The following is a 22,945-nucleotide window of genomic DNA, read 5'->3' as shown; positions in this document are numbered from 1 at the left end:
CAATTATACAAATTGACAAGGTTCCTAGCCACAGCTGTAAAGGTTTTGTTTGTTGTATGTCTATTTTGGAAGGGTTTACCTACTTTTAGAAGAGGGAATGAGGGAAATATTCCCAAATAGGAAAAATTATGGAACAGATGCTGCAATGAACAAGTGTGCCTTTAAAATCCATACACGTTCCTTAAGATGCTGCACTCGTTGGTTTTACATTTTAACCATGATGGCCAACTTTCCTAAAGCTCATTTGTGGTATTCATTTTGTAGGCGTAAATAACAGTTTGATGGAAAACCTGCTGGGCGAAGGAGTTCTCAGCTACGGGAATTGGGTGTTACCCTGTATTAAAGAGGAACTATGACCAAGGATTGAACTTCACCCCAATCAGTAGCGGATAACCCTTTTCCCATGAGAAATCTTTACCTTGTCTCGAATAGATCATCGGGGGGATCTCTATGGCATATATTGTGGTTAAACACGCCCCCCCCATGTGATATCAGTACCTAGGTCCTGACAGTTTCCAAGAGTAATGCAATCAGTATCTCCCTCTGTGCATATGGATCTCTACAAAAAAATAACCTTTTTGCCTATCTCAATATTAGTGGGTGTTGTTATGAATAATGGTAGTTGGTGCTGTCTAGTTTTTTTCTTGTCTGTTATTAGTAAAGATGATGACGTGCAGGCTGGTTGTGGACCAAACAATATGAACAATTAACATGGTGGATATCAACAATTTCTTGATCCCGTTCTATTTTTAACTCCTCACTTTGCAATATATTGATTTATGTTTTCCCCCTTTTTCCTAAAGTTCCTCTTTCAAAACCATGTAGTGATGGTAATTGAAGTAAAGAGTACTTATACCTGAGTGCAGTTCAATATACCTGTATTATTTATGTTTGCTTAATTTAACATGCCACTCATATGTTTATAGTAAAAACTCCTGGCTAGGCATCCTATGTACTCATTACATTCAGCAGCATTCTGAGAAGTTTGCATGATTTTTTTGTCAAATTGTGTCAACATCTTTAAACACATTACATTAACTGGCCATCCTCCTTTTATCTTCTAGAGTGGAGTTAGCGGTAAATGACTCTTCTGGCTCAGCTGCTACAGACAAGAGCACCGACCACATTAAATCTAACATAAAACCACCCATAGCCAGATGGAGACACAATCAGACACTATCAATGAAAATCAGGTAAGCTTTAAAGAATGCTAACAATGCTTTCACTCATCTTTCATGAAAGACAAGAGAGTCGGTGCAGCGCGGTTACGTAACTTGTGTTGCTGAAACATGGCCATCTTCACCAATCTGAACACCTTTGAAGTCAATGAAGAACCATTCTTATGGTGTGCTTTGCCCTCTGGCTTGTTATCTCTGGTGAATGCATTATTATTAATAACATGGGGAGAGGGGGCTATTTTGTGTGGCCTGGAGGACATCATAGGAAAGAAGAAAATCTTTCAAATCACGCCATTCAGAGGCCTCTTTATGCTGCACACAGAGTTGCAGTTTATGGGAGATTTTCACATCAGCTACTCAATGTTTTTTTTTTTTAAAGATATCGGTCAATTCAAAAGGATTTTCTCTTGTAGTTTAAGCCTCAACAGTTGTCACTTTAGGAAATTATACTTATTAGTCATGTAGAAACACTAAAAACCAAAGTGTATCTCCTTTAAACGTTTGACCAGATTTACATGAATAAGTTGATCCTTACTTATGTTTCGTGGCCCCATGTCAGCTGTCATGAGTACTTGCACAAGAAGTCCGCTCAACACCAGAGTACTGAAATTTAATGATCCATTTTATTAAAATAAACTGGACATAATTCACACACACAGAGTGTCAGTAAGACTTGCTGTTCAGCCACAGAACAGCTTATGCGTTTCTGACTCTTCTGGGTTCTTAGTCGTAAGGTTGTATTGCTGAAGCAGTCATGTGTACTCAACTACTCACAAACTGGTGCAGTGACAGGGACATGTTGTGAATCAAACTGTCCTGCAGAGCTAAGACAGCCTTGTGTGAAAAAAAGGGTATCTGGTACTGGAGTGGAGAACAGTGCAGACCACAAGATGACAGAAGAAGACTTTGACAGCCAAATATAATAATACTCCAATGCTATGGATAAATGGCTCATCCCCACCTTGTGAAGGAATGGTAACTACCCCATCTATATAATGAGCATCACTGGGGTGCCTTATGGTAGAATAAGAAAGCTGCCTTTAACAACAAGGAGACCCCAAATGTCTAGGATATTGGCAAGGCAAACCTTTGCTTTCATTTAAATAATTATTTTTGGTGTATGTGTCTATTTATTTCTGTGGGAATAAGTAAGGGGTATGCAATCTACCCTAATATTAATTCCACTCAAGCAGTGTATGCTGGAGTGGAATTAATATTAGGGTAGATTACATACCCCTTACTCATTCCCACAGAAATAAAAAGACACATACACCAAAAATAATTATTTAAATGAAAGCAAAGGTTTCCCTTGCCAATATCCTCAAAATAACAGTCTCATACCACTATCCTTGGAATAAGTTTCATGGCCCCTGCAGTTTGTGGGTAACCTACAGCTTTTCCAAGCATGTTTCTTCAGTGTCCTCCTCATTCTCTGTCTTTATATAGCTTGGCTGTTCCATGCCTTTAAAGATTTAGTGAAGCACTTTATCAGCTTCTATCTCCTACTTCTAAGTGAATCTGGCTCACAGCAAGCAATGGCTAAATTTTTTGCAGCTTCTGTAACCACCCTACTCTTTCTCGTTTTTACTTGTCAGCCTCCTAAGGAGAAGTAAAGGTTAGACATCAGTGTCTGGTATCTATTTATCTCCCTCTAGTGGGTGAGAGTCCTCTGTCAACAGCCCCTGACTTTGAATGCTGAAAGAGTTCTGCTTGTTTACTATTTCAAGCATTCTGGGGTAGAGGGAGACTTTTTGGTCATGGGAGGAGGATGAGGTGTCAATGCTGAATCATCTATTTTGCTACATTATTAGTATGACATGGCTGTCACCAGGTGTAAGAAACGTCTCTGTCAAGTTTTGAATCTCTATCACAACGTCGTTGTGCTGGAGGTAAAGAAAGAGTTGAATATGTTTGAGGGGGACTATATAGTTTTATTTTTAAAATGACAGTACTCAAAGGGCACTGAGGTTTATTGTTTTTAAACACAGTAAAAGTGGCATTAAACACAGTGACAAATATCAACCATTGCTCTCATCTCACTTTATGACATTTAAGAGTATATGCATTATTTAAAATGTTCATATAGGGGTTTAATGTTTCTGGAGCTTTAACAATCAATCAATCTATCTATCTATATCGCTATCATCAATTCTAAGAGCAAATTATAAAATGCACTCCTCTTCCAATAATACTGCAGCCAGTCAGTAAAACTCTATTAATTAAAGAGTTGTCATGCCAATCACTGTAACAATAGAGTAGTACAATAACAGCTGAATAGTAAATACATGTTCAAACTTAATTAGCAAATGTAGTCCAACAGTCAATGTAGGCACTGCTCCAACTCTGCTACGCTTGCTGCCAACAGACTGGAGCCTGAAAAGACCTCACTGCAAAATACTGTATTTGTAACACATCAAAATGATTTCTTCCACATTACATTTAAGTGTTTTTTAAAGGCTTTACATTTAGGCTTATTTTCAACTGCAAACACACTGCAAATGGGATTTTTTTCTCTGATACACGACAAAATGTTTTCCATGTGTTTCAGTACAAATTTTGTTCTCTTGTTCATTTACATGGTGTTATTTCATTTGCGCTTTTCTGATAATTCAAAAGAGAAAATTGAAGACAGGGAAGTGGCAAGAAAATTGCATAGCATTGCATTTGATTTGCAATTTTCTTGTACTTTTCCTTTTTTTGGAACACCTTTAATAAGCAGAAGGGACTTCCTAATGACATATAGTGGTAGTCTGGTAAAAAAAAAAAATCCTTCCCCTTATCAGACCTTCTGGAGAGCGAAGACAGTGTTTCTCAACATTTTATTGGTATGTACCATAGGCGGACTGGCCTGGGGGGATGGGGGGCGTTTGCCCCCCGGGCCGGTGCCTGCTCACACAAGGAGGGCCGGTGGGGCAGAATTAGTCATCACAGCTGCCAGCCAAGTCAGTTCTCCATAGCCGCTCGATATACTGTTAAGCCCCGCCTCCCGCAGTGAACCAACCTGGGCACTCTGGCTGTCGCTCAGTTCAGTGGAGGACATAAGGGATAAGGCTGTGTTGCAGCACAGGAGCCCCTTGATTAACCGAGCTGAATCATATGTTGTTGTGCCACAGAAATGCATTTTAGGGGCACAGAATGAAAGACAGAACTATCACCTCGGAACTCCTGTTCGTCTCATGGAGCTCCACCTCCCCATTATCCTCAGAGCACAACAGCCAATCAGCAGCCGCCTCAGCAGTCATCTGATGGCTGCGAGGCAGTAACACTGAGGACTGAGAAGAAGAGGGAATAATTAAATGCTGGGCTGAGTTCTCTGCTGAAGAAGCATCCTGTGGCCTGAGGAGCAGGCACTGTGTGCTCTGATGATATTGCAGGCTGCAATTTGCAGCTGAGGGCAGACCAGCAGCACAGAGGATGTTGTTCATTGCTTTGAGAGGATCAGCCCAGCATTGATAGAAGTGCAGAGACATATGCAGAATGGAGGCGACAGACAGGGAAATCATCTACACTGGAGGCTGCACAATATTGTCACTCAGTGCTGGACAGGATGACAGCCAGGGGAATCACTGCACACTTCCAGGCACCCCTCCCCCAGCACAGGTGATATGGATCTGACCTGGCTCATCACCAGTAAGTAACAGCACAGTCTTACTGCTGACACTGCAGCTTTTGAAAAGTAAGCAGGACATAAGTTTAATATAAATATTTGTTTCACTGACTAAAAGGTGGCATACAGGCATGGGCTCATGAGTAATCACGAGTGCTTATTCGTGATTCAAATGAGCCTTAATTGGCGCAGCTGAGCGGCTGGATTACTAGGAGTTATTTACCCGTAATTCCGCCGTCCGCCCTGCGTTCCAAAAAGCTTGCACGTGTCCTATTTGTTGCATTGCAAGCCTCACCACAGCGCACTTCCGGCTTGAGGGAGGAAATGCGCCGTGGTGAGGGTTGCAACGCGACCAATAGGATGCGTGCAAGCTGTTTGGAACTCAGGGCAGACGGTGGAATTACGGGTAAATAACCCTTTGTAATCCAGCCGCTCAGCTGTGCCAATTAAGGCTCATTTGAATCACAAGTAAGCACTCGTGATTACTCGTGAGCCCATTCCTGGTGGCATACACTGCTCTCTGATCAGAGAGGGATCATATACTGTCACTCACTGAAAACAGCATAAAATCTATTAAAAATCAATAGGACTGCGGCCACTGACCCCTTTGTTCCCACTGTAGTCCCAAATTTGGCTGACAGGCCCCCCAGGTCTCCCGTAATTAATATTACTCCCCCAGGGCTCCTGCAGAGTACTGGCAGTGAAGCGCACACTCATCAGTCTCCCTGCTGTAATCTCCCCAGTGCCAGTTTTCAATGACCTGGTGGCATATACGATACGCACTTTCCCTGGAGTCACTGAGAACAGACACTGGAGAAAAAGACGAGAGCACACAGGAGGGAGCATGCTGGCCAGACAGGTGAGTGCGCTCTGCTGCCATCATTCTGCAGGGTTGGAATAGTAGGGAAAAAAATATTGGGGGGGGGGATTTGGAGGACCCATCATTGGCTCTGGGGACCGATCTATAACTGATTTCACTGGAAATCGATTTAAAATATGATTGAGCGGCTGCAATGATGGAGCATTAGTCTCCAGCAGATGTGATCACAGTGATCAAATCTGCTGTGGAAAATCAATTAGTGTATGAGCACTATATACATTTGGGCTCAAGAAAGATATGGATTGGGGCTGGGACTGCCGTGAAAGGGCCTCTAGGTTGTGTTTTCCCCCCAGGCCAAAAGGTCCCAGTCCTCCCCTGGTATGTACCCCTTTTAAAACCCTGCTCTAACTAAGTACCCACTAGCATAGTAAACATTATGACACGAACCCCTTGACAAGTATATATTTAATTGTAGTACATGATAATTGGTTCTAAACAATTTCCAAGCATTTACTATTGCTTTTAATTAGCTAAAATACGAATTTGGTGTTCTTTAAATAAGATTTATCATTTTCTAAAACTCTAAATTTGTTATTCTTGGTTAAGTATATTAGGCCCGAGTGCCACCTGGAACCATCAGAAGTACCCCCTGGGGTATGTGTACCACACGTTGAGAACCTAAGAGCCACAGTGTCGGGTGAGGTGACACGCTGTGGGGTGGCTATATGTATGTGTAAGAAGCTCTCTTATTCCCTCTACACACTGTCCTGCTTGGATAAACAATACACACTATGCTCACAGGAGAGTCTTGTGTCTGGGAGGATTTCAGTTCTGAGGATTTTCTAAAAAATCTGAGGATTTTCGGATTTGCCCACCCACAAGACATTCCTGTCAGCATAGCATGCATTGTTTATACAAGTAGGACAGTGTGCAGAGGGAGGGAGAAAATTTATTACACATTCTTATAGCTGTCCCACAGCCTGTCACCTCACCCGACACCTAGCTCTACAGAAGGTCTGATAAGGGGATTTTTTTCTACTGGACTACCACTATATGTCATCAGGAAGTCCCTTCTGCCTATTAAAGGTGTTTAGAAAAAAGGAAAACTTTGCTAGTGTTTCTTTAAGCACAGAAAAAATGCAGCATGCGCTATGCCACTGCATTTTCATTCTGGCCTACAAGGATCACACTGATGGAAACGTGTTGCCATGATATACTTTATGTTGCTGGTGCCCTAGCATCTCACAGATCCCAAATGATCTACAAATGCTGCAAAGTGCATACAATGGAAAACGAGCCTCATGCACTTACCAAAATGTTTACCACAGCCTATTTCTTAAGTAAGCAAAGCATTAACCACTTTAGGATCTCTGGTACGCTCTACGCCCCTTTAAACCTCACCGATTCAGGGGGTAGATATGCGTACTGCTACCTTACCATCGTGTTCACGATCCCCGCACTGTTTTCGGACAATCCACCATCGCAGCCCCCTCCATCTGTGATCAGGATGTGAGAATCTTTTATTCTCAATCACGATCACCGTTCCCGTGTCTTCGGAGAGCTTGATAACGTCACACAAGCTCTCAGATCGACACTTCCGTGTTCGTCCGTGTTCTATTAATAGAAACACGGTCTCAGTAGCACCATCTTGTGGTAAAAAAGTAAAAATACACCTAATTATACCAGTATACTGTTTTACATAGAAAGTTTATTATTATTAGTTTTTATTTTATTACTTTTAACCTCTTCCAACCCTTCCCCATAGTTACAGAAATAAAACACTTTTTACATAGTTACCTTAGGGACTTTTCCAATATGGATATCATGAGAGTATATTACTGTTAATTTTGCAAAAAAAAGTCTTGTAATAAGTGAAATAGTATTAAAAAAATCCCTGAATGGAAAAATGTTCCTTTATTTCCAGATACAATATTATCACCATACATTGTACTAGGGATACAATTTAAATGTTGTAATAACCGGGACAAATGGGCAAATAAAACGTGTGGGTTTTATGCATCGAAGCACGTTTTATTTTAAAACTATAATGGCTGAAAACTGAGAAATCATTTTTTTCCTTAGTATTCCCTTTACAATGCATATAAAATAAAATAATTCATAGCAAAAAACTACCACCCAAAGAAAGCCTAATTTGTGGCGAAAAAAATAATATATAGATCATTTCAGTGTGATAAGTAACAATAAAGTTATCCCTGAATGAATGGGAGGAGCACTGAAATGTGAAAGTTGTTTTGGCTTTTAAGGGAAAAAAAACTGTGATCCTGAAGTGGTTAAAGGGAATGTATGTCCATCTTTGTTAAATTCATACATATAATACGGTAATAATAATCTGAACATTTGTATAGTGTTTTTCTCCTGTTGGACTCAAAGCACTCAAGAGCTGCAGCCACTGGAACATGCTTGACTTGACTTCCTTACTGAATAGGTACTGACCCTAGCCAGGACTTGAAACCTGGTCTCCCATGTCAAAGGTGGTGCCCTTAACCAGTACACTATCTAGAAAGACCTAGCTACTAGTGCACTAAATGCAAAACACAAATGTGCCTTCTTAAAACAGAAGGTATTTAAAGGGGCACTATGGCGAAAAATTTAAAAATTTAAAATATATGCAAACATAGACAAATAAGAAGTACATTTTTTCCAGAGTAAAATGAGCCATAAATTACTTTTCTCCTATGTTGCTGTCACTTACAGTAGGTAGTAGAAATCTGACAGAAGCGACAGGTTTTGGACTAGTCTATCTCTTAATAGGGGATTCTCAGCAAAGCTTTTATTTTTTATAAAGATATTCCCTAAAAAGGATTTAAACAATGATGCTGGGCAGCCACAGTTTTTTTTTAGCAGTTGGACAGAGCAAATGCCATTCACTAAGTGCTTTTGAAAATGAATAAATCCCCCCATGAAGAGATGGACTAGTCAAAAACCGGTTGCTTCTGTCAAATTTCTACTACCTACTGTAAGTGACATCAACATAGGAGAAAAGTAATTTATGGCTCATTTTACTCTGGAAAAAAGCGTACTTCTTATTTGTTTATATTTGCACATATTTTACATTTTACAATTTTTCACCCTTTGAGAAGCCAAAGTTCTGTTTTGCATAGCTTTTTTAGTAAGAGGGCTTTTTGGTCCTTTTCACACTCCTAGGCGTTCTGGTTTACCATGAGCTTGATGGTCAATCTGTAACTCTGAGCACTAAATGTGAGTTGTTTCTGTTAACAAGTTTACCAGTCAGCCAGCAGGTGGAGCTCTTTAAAAGTAAGAAGTTTTAAATCAGGATGATACTATTTATTGGCTAACTTAAAGGAAATAGGTAAGATTTTGGCAAATCAGCCTTTTTCAGATTAAATTCCAGTATGCATACAGGAACTGAGTCTGAAGAAGTTCTGATCAGCAGTAAGCTTAGCCAATAAATAGTACCATTCTGATTCAAAACGTCTTCCTTTTACTGATGGCTAACACGGTACAGATAAGAAGAGGTGAATGGTGGCAGCTCTTTTGTAAGGGGGTTGAGATGGTGGCTTAACTTGTTAGTGGGATCAGAATGGTGGAAATACTATTTATGAGAGGACGAGCATTCTAGTGGCTGTACTTGCTATATGACCCCCGAAGGATAGTGAGATGGTAAAATTAGCATAACTTGTTCATCATCTCATAATTATTAGCATCTCATCGATCATTTCTGTTGACCTCATAGATAGGATGGAAAAAATAGGGAGGGAGCCCCATCAGGATTTCACTGGGGGACGCCATAATTTCTAGTTATGCCCCAGGGTACTTGTAGTGTTTAGTGGTTAGCTTTGAAAAAAAAATAAAGTTGTGGTGGTAGTGGTGGTATCACAATCTAAGTCAATCTTTAAAAAAAAAAAAAAAAAAAGTCTAAGCCAAACTGAAGTATCTGTTAAAAGTGATCAGTTCTTAAACAAAATTTTTTTTTATATGAAAACATGTCATAAAGCAAAACACTAGTGAATTTTAACTAAACTACTGTACTTAATATTCACTTTCCCTGCAGGTGTAAGTGACAGGGTGCTTTAGTGAAGGCATTTCTGATTTAACTGAGCCTCGTTTATTTATCTAAACTTGTGTGGTGTTCCTAAAACCAAAGCCCATAATCCTCTTTGCCTTTAGTATTTAATTAACATAGTTATTGCTTTTAGAATGGGTCAAAATTTCACATTACATATTAAAATTCATGTGTTGAAGGGAATAAATCTATACATAACTATTTCCTCTAATCTCCTTATTTTAGCATGATGCGTGACATAACATTTAGCTTTCATTAAAATTAATCTTACATTAGTATCAGTTAACAGAAAACCTCATAATTTTTTTTTCATGAACCAGTTAAAGGAGCAGTAGTACTCTATTTTAGTTTCATCAAAACAGTTATCTGTAACTGCAATGCGAGAATCTTTAGACAAATATCAATGCAACATATTGGGAACAATTTTAGAGGTAGCCTTGTGATAATACAGCAGCCATTTTTGAATGTGTATCTCGGGGAAGCAGTGTTTTATTTTATGTCTGCTGTGTACTATGTCATATGTGTAGGTCTGTTTGGGCCCTTTTCCACTAGTGGCGTTTGCGATGCTGAATCGCAAATTCACAACCCGCTAGTGATTTTTTAAATCGCTACGGTTTGCATATTAACATGGGAATCGCAGTATGCAATTTCCACTACCGCGATTCATTTTTTATCAAACGCAATCGTGCCACGGAGCGATCTTTGCCGTGATTTTGCTATGCAGTACAGTGCATAGCAAAATCGTGAACGCAATCGCCGGAGGTTTCCTGCACTTTTGCGATTCAGCAATCGCTAGCTGAACGCGTGCGATTGCTAGTGGAAAAGGGCCCTTAGAGACAGTCTGGCTGCTGACTTTGAAAGAATGATCACCTGGAAATTGTAAATTTTCACCTCTCAGACAGAGCTATAAATCTCATTTGAACAGACCAGCTAAGTTGAATAGACCAGTTAAGTTGAATAGCCCAAAGACACCTTTACATTGAATTAGGAAATATCTACCTAGCCTCCAGAAAGGAAACAGTTCATTAGATAATTACCCAACCATTTGTCCTGAATCTCCTGAAGACCTTTTCAAGGTGTCTGCATTGCTTTGAACTCTGTATACATGTAAACAGCCACCTGTTGTTCAAATATACAATTGGACTGTCTAGAGTCTAAGTGGGACAGGAAACCTTTGAAATTTGCATATCACACCCAGGAAGGATATTACTAGAGATCTGTGCAAACCGTCTGAGGAAATCAAATTATATCTGGACACCGGGAAACGTTGCTTGCTATATAAAATCAGCTTGGGAGACTCAGAACTTGTAGTTCCCCTGAGATAGCAAAGAAGCTGGCACTACCCTGGTTTCTGACCAGTTGCATCCTCCCCCAAGACCAAGTTTAGACCTTCATGCTGGTAACGTTTGATTCCCCTTTTTATTTTTGCAAACTGTCTTGTTGTGTGCCTTTGTAGTTTTTACTGTGTTTTTGTAAATATTTTGTATATATTTATTTCTGCACTGTTCCACTTTTTTGGAATATTAAATATTTATTTAATAAGCCTGACTTCTGATGTACTAGCAGAGCTTACCTTCCTAGAGAGAGACTGCAGTGTAATTTGTGTTACAAGTTCAGTGCCTGATTGTAATGCTGGGATTCTGCCTTGCTACCGTGTGAGTGCATTGGGTGTGTGGCGTCGTCGTATTTGGGCCTAAAGCGCAAAGCTGACCCAAATACGAAAACGCTGGACTGAGTGCATGCCACTCGACAGCAGAGTGGGAGTTGTTGAAGTGTCTAGCAAAGGCATGGGCAAACTCGGCCCTTCAGCTGTTACGGAACTACAAGTCCCAAAATGCATTGCAGGAGGCTGACAGCCACAGTCATGACTCATAAAGGCAAATGCATTGTGAGAATATCACTTATGTGTGTGCTGCGGGCATTTTTACTCATATCTGTGAAAATATCACCTAGGATAAAAAGTTAATTGCATATAGGCCAATATATTTGTAAAGGTGGCCATACATTAGTCAATCTGCCCGGCTTGCTGCACACTTTTATGGCAGTTGGGCAGAGCAACTGCCATTCACTATGTGCTTTTAAAAATAAAGAAAACCCTAAGAACTCCAAATGAGAAGATGGGCTAGTCCAAAATCTGTCAGTAATTTCAGATTTCTACTACTTACTGTAAGTGACAGCAACATGGGAGAAAAATAATGTATGGTGCATTTAACTTTTGAAGAAACGTACTTCTTATTTGTATCTGTTAACATGTATTTTAAATTTTAAGATTTTTGCGACAGAGGTCCTTTAAGTTAAACTTCAGCTCGCTAGTAAAGTTTATTCTCATGTAAACTTTTAATTATTACCATTTTCCTCTAAAATGGGAACAAACTGCCACTCGTTTTCAGGTGTGTGTGAAAGGAGCTTGTTGCTGCAGGACTATGCCATAATCAGATAACACTTCTCGCATGGTAAGAAGTAGACCATCCTTTGGACCACCCACTAACAAGGCATAGCAGAGCCCTTTGGGATTCCTTTAATTCCGACTTTCAAATTGAAATTACAATGAAAAATGTTGAATGCCACAAAATGTATGTGCTCATGCCTAATGAGGATTATATATCCTTCTGGTGGTATTCATTTTCATCAATTAATTGCACCAGGGTAAGTTATTAAATGAGACCACAAATATATTGGCTGCTGCAGATTGCATTTACATTTTGTTAGACTGATGGATGGTCTCAATACACTTAAACAATTTTAATCAAAGTTTCAAATGTTTCTTAATATTTCGAATTAAGTAAAACATTTTTGTTCTTTTTTTTTTCAAAATGATTCTTGAAGAATAAAAGGAACAATATAGCACTATGACTTCACAAACGTCATGGCTCAAACTATTACATTTCATTGTGTCTTCTTGTTATTAGCAATCTTTTGAAACTCTGGGATAACATTTTCTCTGAAAGCAGACTTGTCTCTAAAGCTATGTACCAATGGCCAGATGGATTGTGGATCTCTGCAGATAAACGATTGTACCCCGATGCATCTGGCCCAATCTGCAAGCGTTGTTGTAAACTGAAAATGAATGATTGTGTAAATGATCGTTTACACCATCGCTGCAAGTTTCCACCAAATTTCAGTGAGGATCAGAACAATCCTCCACAATATGATCCAACATAGTGGTCATTTTAAAACTAATGATCACTGCTGGTGGCCTGCATCATGAAACATCATTTAAAAAATGTCCGTTAAGGTTATGTGATATCATGAAAAATATTGTTTGCCATGAAAACATCATTAGAAAAATTATGTTGTGGGTATGGACCTTAATCCTGGGAGCAGGATGACCAAAAAGATATTCTTGCAAATTAATTCTGAAAGGCAATAAAAAAAGAAACAAACAAACAAAAACCGTACTGGCACAAAGAAACGAAAACCATCTCTTTCGAAAAATAGAATAATTAAAGGAACTGAAGTGAGAAGTATATGGAGGTTGCCATATTTATTTTTTTAAACAATACCAGTTACCTGGCAGCCCTGCTGATCAGGGCCGGCAATACCATAGAGGCAAAGGGGGCATTTGCCCCAGGGCCCCTGACCTCTGCTGAGGCCCTAGCAGCACCGATCCTGCTATATTTTCTTTCCCCCCCCCTCGCACTTCTCCCGGGGTCCTGCTGCAAATATATTAGCAGCCATAATTACATTATTCCCGGCGGGGGAGTGGGCGGGCAGCGGCTGCACTCGGAGACATGCTGTCTCCCTGCCACTCTATGACCTGACCCGGCGTGTGTTTACACATGATGTGCGGGTCATAGAGAAGGAGGGAGACAGCGTGTCTCCGAGTGCAGCTGCTGCCCGCCCGCTCACCAACCGGGAATATGGTAATTATGGCTGCTAATATACTTGCAGCAGGGCCCCGGGGAGCAGAGGGGTAATGGGAGGGGGGCCCAACGCTGAAGTTTGCCCCTTGAACCGGCCCTGCTGCTGATCTATTTCACTGCACAAGTGTCTGAAACAACTAAGAAACAAGCATGCAGCTAATCTGTCAGATCTGACAATAATGTCAGAAACACCTGATTTGTTGCATGCTTGTTCAGGGTCTATGGCTAAAAGTGTAAGAGGCAGAGGATCATCAGGGCAGCCAGGCAACTGGTATAGCTTAAAAGGAAATAAATTTGGCAGCCTCCATATCCCTGTCACTTCAGTTCTCCTTTCATTAGGAGATCGTAATCAAACACTTAACCACTTCACATCGAAGGGTTTTTCCTCTTAAAAAACCAGAGCAATTTTCACCTGTCAGCGCTCCTTCCATTCATTCGCCTATAACTTTATTACTACTTATCACAACAAAACGATCTATATCTTGTTTTTCTTGCCCCCGATTAGGCTTTCTTTGGGGGGTACTTTTTGCTAAAAATTACTTTATTCTAAAAGTGTTTTATCAGGGAAAATAAGAAAAAAATGGAAAAAGAATATAGTTTTTAAAATAGAACATGCGACCATAATTACAACCCACACATTTTATTTGCCCATTTGTCCCTGTTATTGCAACATTATGTATGGCGCCAATATTTTATTTGGAAATAAAGGTGCATTTCTTCAGTTTTGCTTTCATCCCTAATTACAAGCCCATAGTTTATAAAACAATAGTAATACATATTAAAAAAAGTTCAGTCTCTAAGGAAACTATTTATGTATTTTTTTATTGGTCATTTTTTTTTCAAAACGTTTGGGGAGTCTAGGAGGTCAGGGGTTAATTGTCCCTGTTATTGCAACATTATGTATGGCGCCAATATTTTATTCGGAAATAAAGGTGCATTTCTTCAGTTTTGCTTCCATCCCTAATTACAAGCCCATAGTTTATAAAACAATAGTAATACATATTAAAAAAGTTCAGTCCCTAAGGAAACTATTTATGTATTTTTTTTATTGGTCATTTTTAAAAAAAAAACGTTTGGGGAGTCTAGGAGGTCAGGGGTTAATTGTCCCTGTTATTGCAACATTATGTATGGCGCCAATATTTTATTCGGAAATAAAGGTGCATTTCTTCAGTTTTGCTTCCATCCCTAATTACAAGCCCATAGTTTTTAAAACAATAGTAATACATATTAAAAAAGTTCAGTCCCTAAGGAAACTATTTATGTATTTTTTTTTAATTGGTCATTTTTTTTCAAAAATGTTTGGGGAGTCTAGAAGGTCAGGGGTTAATTTAAAATGTAAAAATTAGGTCAACATAGGTATTTTATTGAAAAAAAAGATGTAGATGTAATTTTACTATTTGGCTACAAGATGTCCTCACTGCTCTCTTCCGTATGTGTAGTATTGCTACGCAAACAGGAAGCAATGCATGGATGGCTTTTGTGAATGATGTTGCCATCTTATAGATGGCTGCGGTCATTCACACGGGGACATAGATCAATGAATGGGAATTGTGTTCCTATTCATTGATCTAGCAGTTAATGATCGGCAGCGGTAACTGCACAGAGTTATGGCGTTTTGTGGGGATGTAGTTACTTGTCCTGGAAGAGGGAAAGTGGTTAATATCATTACATTTACTTTTTCAAAGATTGATTGTTCCCAAAGTTAATTAATAGACGTGTACATTTATGGTTAACCTAAATGTATGAGCTCATATAAATATACCAGATATTTAATAAAAATACAAATCAGGCAAAATACATTTATAATAAAGTAAAGAGATTCTGCATTAAATAACAATATTATTCAGGTTTATTTTCCTTGTAATGGGTGCGGTGCTTTCAAGCAGTCAGTAAAAACGCACATTGTTGTATAACTTATATATAAAACAAAGTGCAATAATTTGTACCCCCTACAACAGTTTATTTCTGTCCAATATCGAGCCAGACTTGCATAAACAGCAATGGTCCAGACTGTGGACCAATGGGGAACCCAGGTGGGAGATTCAAAGATGCTTTGCCGGGGCTCCGATACACAGTAATTACAGTGATACATACACTGTAATTACATTGCGGTGGGGGTTTAGTGGTGGTATGTATATTGAAAGGGGTAATGGCGCAGCTGCATGGGGGGATTCGGCAATGTGCGTCAGCCTGACGGTGAGCTCTGGGGGTCTCCTTATTAAAGTAGACCCCAGATGTAGCGACGGAAGATGCAAGTGATATTTGACGGATGTGCATGTGCATCTTTGGTGAGGCCATGGAAGGACAGAACCACAGCTTAACCACTTAAGGACCGGGCTATATTTCAGAAATCTGTGCTTCGTGGGCTCTCCAGCCCACAGCACAGATCAGCAGGCACGCAGGGCGATCAGACCCCCCCTTTTTTCCCCACTAGGGGGATGTCCTGCTGGGGGGGGTCTGATCACCGCTGGCTGTATGTGTTTAGCGGGGGGGCTCCTCAAGGCCCCCCACCGCAGCGATTCCCAGCCTCCCTCTCTTTCCCTCCCTCCCCTCCCTCCCCTCCTCTCTATGGGCGGCACAGGACGGCGATCCGTCCTGCACCGCCTCTGATAGGCTTCAGCCTATCAGATGCCGGCGATCCCCGGCCAATCAGAGGCCGGGGATCGTCGATCTCCTTTATGGCGCTGCTGTGTAGCAGCGCCATATGAAGTAAACACAGGGGATTTCTTCCCCACGTGTTTACATTTAGCCTGCGAGCCGTGATCAGAGGCTCGCAGGCTGTTCACGGAGACACCCTCCGTGAACTGACATGGAGAGGTTTCCATGTAAAACCACTTACAACCTGCCGCCGCCTATCAGCGTTAGGCGGTCGTTAAGTAGTTAAAACCTCTCTCCCCATCAGCCAAGCAAAGGGAGCATAGCTCAGGCTTTCTCCTGAGTAATTCTCCCTAACATTCAGACATCGTGCAAAGGAAACCGGCAATTGGATTTGCTTGATGGCAAGGTGATAAGTAGCTCGCATCTACAAGTTACTTATCACCTTGAATAGAATATGGCCCACAGCCTCATATTTATGTAATGAGGGAGACACATACTGCCTCCCTCACTGGTATTGTCCAAAAAGTAACACAGAAAAGAGCTCAAAACACACAAAAAAATTACAATCGCAAATTCTCTACATTCATCTCAGAACTTTATTTACACAAAATTCAGCACAGGGAACACAAAAACAGCAGCTAGAGTAAACAAGTGTGTCCATCTGCTCTCTGAAGACAATCAGTATAAAGATAAAAATAAGTATACTCAGCCCTAGTTCAGTGAAGTTCACTTCATAGAGATCTGTCACAGTGGATGGAAGTATGAATAATTCCACATGAAACCATAAATGTCTTAAACATAAGATGCTGAATAAAAATCTTTGGAAGAAATAAATGAATTCCGTCACAGTTCAATAAGCAGATGAAAACTTGCATGTATGTTTTCTTCTTTGAGGTTTTCTTTCTTTGAGGAAAACACATTATTTTGCTCTCACCGATGTTCTGCTGATTCCTGAACCAAGATGGACAAATACAGTGGGTTGCAAAAGTATTCGGCCCCCTTGAAGTTTTCCACATTTTGTCACATTACTGCTACAAACATGAATCAATGTTATTGAAATTCCACATGACAGACCAATATATAGTGGTGTACACATGAGAAGTGAAACGAAAATCATTCATGATTCCAAACATTTTTTACAAATAAATAACTGCAAAGTGGTGTGTGCATAATTATCCGGCCCCCTTTGATCGGAGTGCAGTCAGTTGCCCATAGACATTGCCTGATGAGTGCTAATGACTAAATAGAGTACACCTGTGTGTAATCTAATGTCAGTACAAACACAGCTGCTCTGTGACAGCCTCAGAGGTTGTCTAAGAGAATCTTGGGAGCAACAACACCATGAAGCCCAAAGAACACACCAGACAGGTCAGGGATCAAGTTATTGGGAAATGTAAAGCAGGCTTAGGCTACAAAAAGATTTCCAAAGCCTTGAACATCCCACAGAGCACTGTTCAAGCGATCATTCAGAAATGGAAGGAGTATGGCACAACTGTAAACCTACCAAGACAAGGCCATCCACCTAAACTCACAGGCCGAACAAGGAGAGTGCTGATCAGAAATGCAGTCAAGAGGCCCATGGTGACTCTGGACGAGCTGCAGAGATCTACAGCTCAGGTGGGAGACTCTGTCCATAGGACAACTATTAGTCATGCACTGTACAAAGTTGGCCTTTATGGAAGAGTGGCAAGAAGAAAGGCATTGTTAACAGAAAGCATAAGAAATCCCGTTTGCAGTTTGCCACAAGCCATGTGGGGGACACAGCAACCATGTGGAAGAAGGTGCTCTGGTCAGATAAGACCAAAATGGAACTTTTTGGCCAAAATGCAAAACGCTATTTGTGGCAGAAAACTAACACTGCACATCACTCTGAACACACCATCGCCACTGTCAAATATAGTGGTGGCAGCATCATGCTTGGGGGTGCATCTCTTCAGCAGGGACAGGGAAGCTGGTCAGAGTTGATGGGAAGATGGATGGAGCCAAATACAGGGCAAACTATGAAGAAAACCTCTTGGAGACTGCAAAAGACTTGAGACTGGGGCGGAGGTTCACCTTCCAGCAGGACAACGACCATAAAGATAAAGCCAGGGCAACAATGGAATGGTTTAAAACAGAACATATCCATGTGTTAGAATGGCCCAGTCAAAGTCCAGATCTAAATCCAATCGAGAATCTGTGACAATATCTGAAAACTGGTGTTCACAAATGCTGTCCATCTAATCTGACTGAGCTGGAGCTGTTTTGCAAAGAAGAATGGGCAAGGATTTCAGTCTCCAGATGTGCAAAGCTGGTAGAGACATACCCTAAAAGACTGGCAGCTGTAATTGCAGCAAAAGGTGGTTCTACAAAGTATTGACTCAGGGGGCCGAATAATTACGCACACACCACTTTGCAGTTATTGATTTGTAAAAAATGTTTGGAATGATGTATGATTTTCAATCCACTTCTCACATGTACACCACTTTGTATTGGTCTTTCACATGGAATTCCAATAAAATTGATGCATGTTTGTGGAAGTAATGTGACAAAATGTGGAAAACTTCAAGGGGGCCGAATACTTTTGCAACCCACTGTACATGGGAAAATCAGGTGCTCAGTGAACGTATATCACTCCAGCTCACTCCCCCTCTCTCTGTCTTGGCTTGGAGTGGTAGATAGCACAAGTGCTATGGCTCTCAGCTCACTTTTATCATACAAGCACAAATCCGCTATAGCACCTCATTAGCCACATGGCGTATATTGGTTCTTGCCACTCCTTCTTTTTGTTGGATAATATTGCTGAAGATTCTTTTTCTTTTCCAGTATCATATTTTCTCTCCTATTCTAACACTAGCCTCCCTCCTCTTCACACCTAAGTCTTGCTTCCAGTCCTATGTCATAGTCAAGCGAATGCACCAGATTTACAATTGGCTATAAGATAGCTGAATGCTCAGCTATCACTTAGCTGAGCACCTCAATCAGCTATGTTGTGGACCAAATTTAAGATCCCCGGCACACCATAGCCACAAAGTTATACTGTGGTGTATGGGGTAGCCTAGACAATACAGGCCCCTGTATAAAAACAATTGCTTTGACTACACGTGTTGTTACCACATGTTTATCACAGTCAGCGAGTCCCTTCTTTCTGCAACTAAACATCCACTCTAGCTAAGTCATAAAATAGCTACAGCAGAAACAGTAAGTGTAGAAACAGCAAGTCACCTACAGGAGGAAGTCTTTTTCTCCCTCATAGTGATCTTTTGATCAAGAGCCATTGCAAAGGCTCCTGAACTATGTCAGGAGATATCAGCTGTCACCTGAAGCCAGGCAATTGATATCTACATGCTATTAGGAATAGTCGCATGTAAACTGGCTGTAGAGTTTTACTGAAGTGGTACTCATGTTAATTTAGTTTAGAGCCACTACAGTGTCCCTTTAATGTCACTTCTCCTTCAAGACAGTGTTTGTCTTGATTTTGCTTTTAGGAGGGCAGAATTAAATTAGTTGTTTAATTGCTGTTGGATATTTTGTTTAGATTTAGAGACATTTATACATATGTCCGACATTTGATTTGTACTTGTGCTGGAACCACATTGCAGGCCTGCTCAGTACAGTATATTTTAATCTGCAGTGTGACCTGTGTTGGAAAACACTGCTGAGTTAGTGTAAGCAGATCTTATTATTGACTTGCATGTAAAAATACATTACAGAAAGTTTCAATTGACTCCAGGGGAAAGGTATTGTTTAAATTATGCAAAATTTTCAAGCCATTTCAAGAGTTCCTTAACACTCTCTGCAGTGATTACTACGTAGGAAGGTTCCTTCTTTTATTTGCTCTTATAGGATGTTGAAGTGGTCAAGATATCCTTTCAGAACACAACTATCACCATAGCCATAAATTACACTGAGAAGCCATTATTCAATGGATGTAAAAGTTTATTTACATGAACCTCTTGGATCACTGGTGTGCACTAGCACATGGGCTGTTTGGAGCCGCCCATCTTCAGAAGTACTCGGGCACACAAGTGCTTCCAGAGGCTCCCGAGTCGACAAATTTGAACCAGGGACAGCAGGGGATCAAGTACACCAAGAGAGGATCGGGGAGGCTCTATGAGATCTAGAGCCTTTCCTCTCCATAGGTGAGTATTTGACCTTTTTCAGGACGCTTCACATTTGCGTTAAGTAAACTGATTTGCTTTGCATTGTTTAAAAGGAAATATATTGCACCCTCAATATCCCTTTCATTTCAGGTGTCCTTTAAACCACTCAAACATACTAATAGATTATTTTATAGTAGTTTGAATGCAGAAATAAGACATTGACACAAAGATGTCCCTTGTTAACCCAAAAGGTTGTAGGCTGAAAGATTTGCTAGCTCTAGGTGATAGCATTAATCCACTTGCAAGAACATTGCAGTTCCAAAAATGTAATTGGTATTAGCTTTACAGTACGAGATTAAAACATGACACTGGTCACCAAATGGTTTACCACCAAATTATAAACAACACTCTTGAACTTCAGTTTCATTCAAATGGCCTGATGTTCATCATATAGATGTCACTCTTTCTTCTTAAAAACATGTTCCACTGTGTATCTCAAAATAGAATAACTGTCTGGCATGTGAACTGTGTCCATGGTATAGCACATGCACTCGATCACTCCCAAGTACAGCAGCCAAGGTTAACTCCCCCATGGTCACACACCAGTGAAACACGGGCTCGACCTCCCAGGATACGGTACAGTTGGCTACTCACAAAATCTTAAACCACCAGGTACTAAAAGTGGTCACATCAGTCTAATTCGTCACAACCTCTCTTCTGTAGTGCAGTTGTACCTCTGTTTAAATTGCATGTAACCTGGAGTTCTTGCTGTGGATAATGCTGGCTGTCTACCGGTTGATTAACGGGCTTCCTTTAAAATTTGTCCTAGTCTTCAGTAGGATCTTTAGATTGTGTACCACAATGTGACTTGCTTGGTGTCCTCTCCAAAGTACTTCAGTTCTATAAAAATGCTAAATAATAGTAGTATAATAACATTTATAATGAGCATGGCCTTTGCAATAGAACAGTATAGATCCATTCTATTGTGGAAGAAAAGTAGTTGCTGCTTATTTCTTTTACTTGATAAAAGTGCTCTTCACTGTTATGTCAATGTTAGTATGCACATATAGGTTTTTAACTTTGGTAAACTTCTGACAGCTGGTTTAAGATTTATTATGAAATTCAGAATTTCAATAAGAAAAGCAGCATGTTCCAGTGATTCTCTGGAGCTATACTGATAGGCCAGATCAAAGAACTGAGGAATACCTTCTGCTTAAGTCCATCTGAAAGCCTCTATCATGCTAAGAGCTAATCCTGTTGTTTCTGTCTTTCAGGAAACAAATATTACATTTCCTGGATGCCGAAAGAGACATTTCAGTTTTGAAGGGGACTTTGAAGCCGGGTGATATAATCCATTACATCTTTGATCGAGACAGCACTATGAATATATCCAAGAACTTGTATGAACTTTTGCCTAGAACTTCTCCTCTGAAAAACAAGCACTTTAAGACATGCGCCATTGTGGGCAACTCTGGCATTTTGCTCAACAGCAGCTGTGGAGAGGAAATTGACTCTCACGACTTTGTCATAAGGTAATAAAGGGACTGTGATGTTTGATGTTGCGGCACAATGATACATTTGCAAAAATAATTGTGGGCACATTTAGGAAGCAAAAGTGGCCAGAAGTGGATGTATGACAAATAATTTTGTAATCATTTTTTAAAAATGTGCCCTCTTCACCCTTGAGTCGCTTTAACCCTATGTCCTCTTGAAGGCTGGTATAAACAAAGTGACACAACGTGGTATCAACCATCTTAGCTAAAGCAACCAAACCACATGGTCCAGAGTCATTCTGAATAAGAGGACAACACAACTCTTCCATCACCCTTGCAAATAGTTCTTGTCCAATGTTATGAAGGAGGGGCATATCCCCACCTTGTGCTATGGGAGGTTAAGGTAACTATCTCCATGCATGTGGAGGGGGCCATGGAAAGGGGGGACTTCTAGTGAAATCAGTGAACCTTCTTCATTCATGAGGAAACCCCAGATGTATAGGTGCTCCAACGTACAGCAGTAGAAAATAAGTTTTATGATACAACTCTGAAATACAGATAAATATTTTAATTAATAAACTAATCTTATTTTGATCTCTACACATCTATTTTCAACTGTTTTCTTCTTTCATCTGTAAATGTCTTTTTTCCTCTGTATGCTTCTTTATCTGCAGTCTTCTTTATCAGAATACTTCTTGTTTCTTCAAGCATTTTCTTCTGTAAACTTTCCTTAGGCTTAGTTCACATTATAAATCGCCAACGCAGTCGCTGATCGCTTTTGTAAGCACTTTTCCCAGTGCTTTCTGAGCGATTGGGAGCACTTTTCTAAGTACTTTTGTTAGGTGATTTGCGCTTTTCTTTCTGCTGACAAACAGGAAGGGATCTCTTTGACCTGGAACTGAATGTCAGTAATGTTACCCTATACAATAAAATGCAAGTGTCCCTGCATCATCAACTGAATGGTTGTGTGTCCCTGGCTTTTTTGTACTGAGCATGTGCGCAGCCGGGGCAGTTAGGACACAGGGCCGGGCCTGACAGTTTGCTGTCTGTGGTTCACAGAGGTTTTCATTGCATTGTGGAAAATAACAGCTTTTTCCAACTGCCAAGCAAGCAGCTCCCTGTGTGCATATACTTCAGACAGTGGTGGGGAATGAGCAAGCAGGATGTGTATGTGCATGTGTTGTGGGGGGGGGGTTGCTAGCAGCTGTGACCTAGCAGGTTAGCAGGTTATGCTGCCCACATAACGATTATTTTCTGGT

General features: G+C 40.4%; 1 protein-coding gene across 6 annotated transcripts in view; it reads left to right on the top strand.

Moving 5' to 3' along the window:
* ST8SIA2 (ST8 alpha-N-acetyl-neuraminide alpha-2,8-sialyltransferase 2) overlaps positions 1-22,945 on the top strand; it is a 359,528-nt gene that overhangs the window by 254,993 nt on the left and 81,590 nt on the right. For all 6 annotated transcript variants that reach the window (XR_011030249.1, XR_011030250.1, XM_068275151.1 and 3 more), the window contains 2 exons: positions 1,065-1,193; positions 21,468-21,725. Coding sequence is in view for 4 of the 6 variants with exons in the window: in XM_068275151.1 (XP_068131252.1) it covers positions 1,065-1,193; positions 21,468-21,725 (387 nt within the window). In the remaining 2 variants the exon portion in view is untranslated. The remainder of the gene's footprint in view (positions 1-1,064; positions 1,194-21,467; positions 21,726-22,945) is intronic.

Source organism: Hyperolius riggenbachi, chromosome 3 (assembly GCF_040937935.1).
Source record: "Hyperolius riggenbachi isolate aHypRig1 chromosome 3, aHypRig1.pri, whole genome shotgun sequence".
Classification (NCBI taxonomy): Eukaryota; Metazoa; Chordata; class Amphibia; order Anura; family Hyperoliidae; genus Hyperolius; species Hyperolius riggenbachi.
Note: the sequence above shows the minus strand (reverse complement) of the source record. Positions and strands in the feature narration are given on the sequence as shown.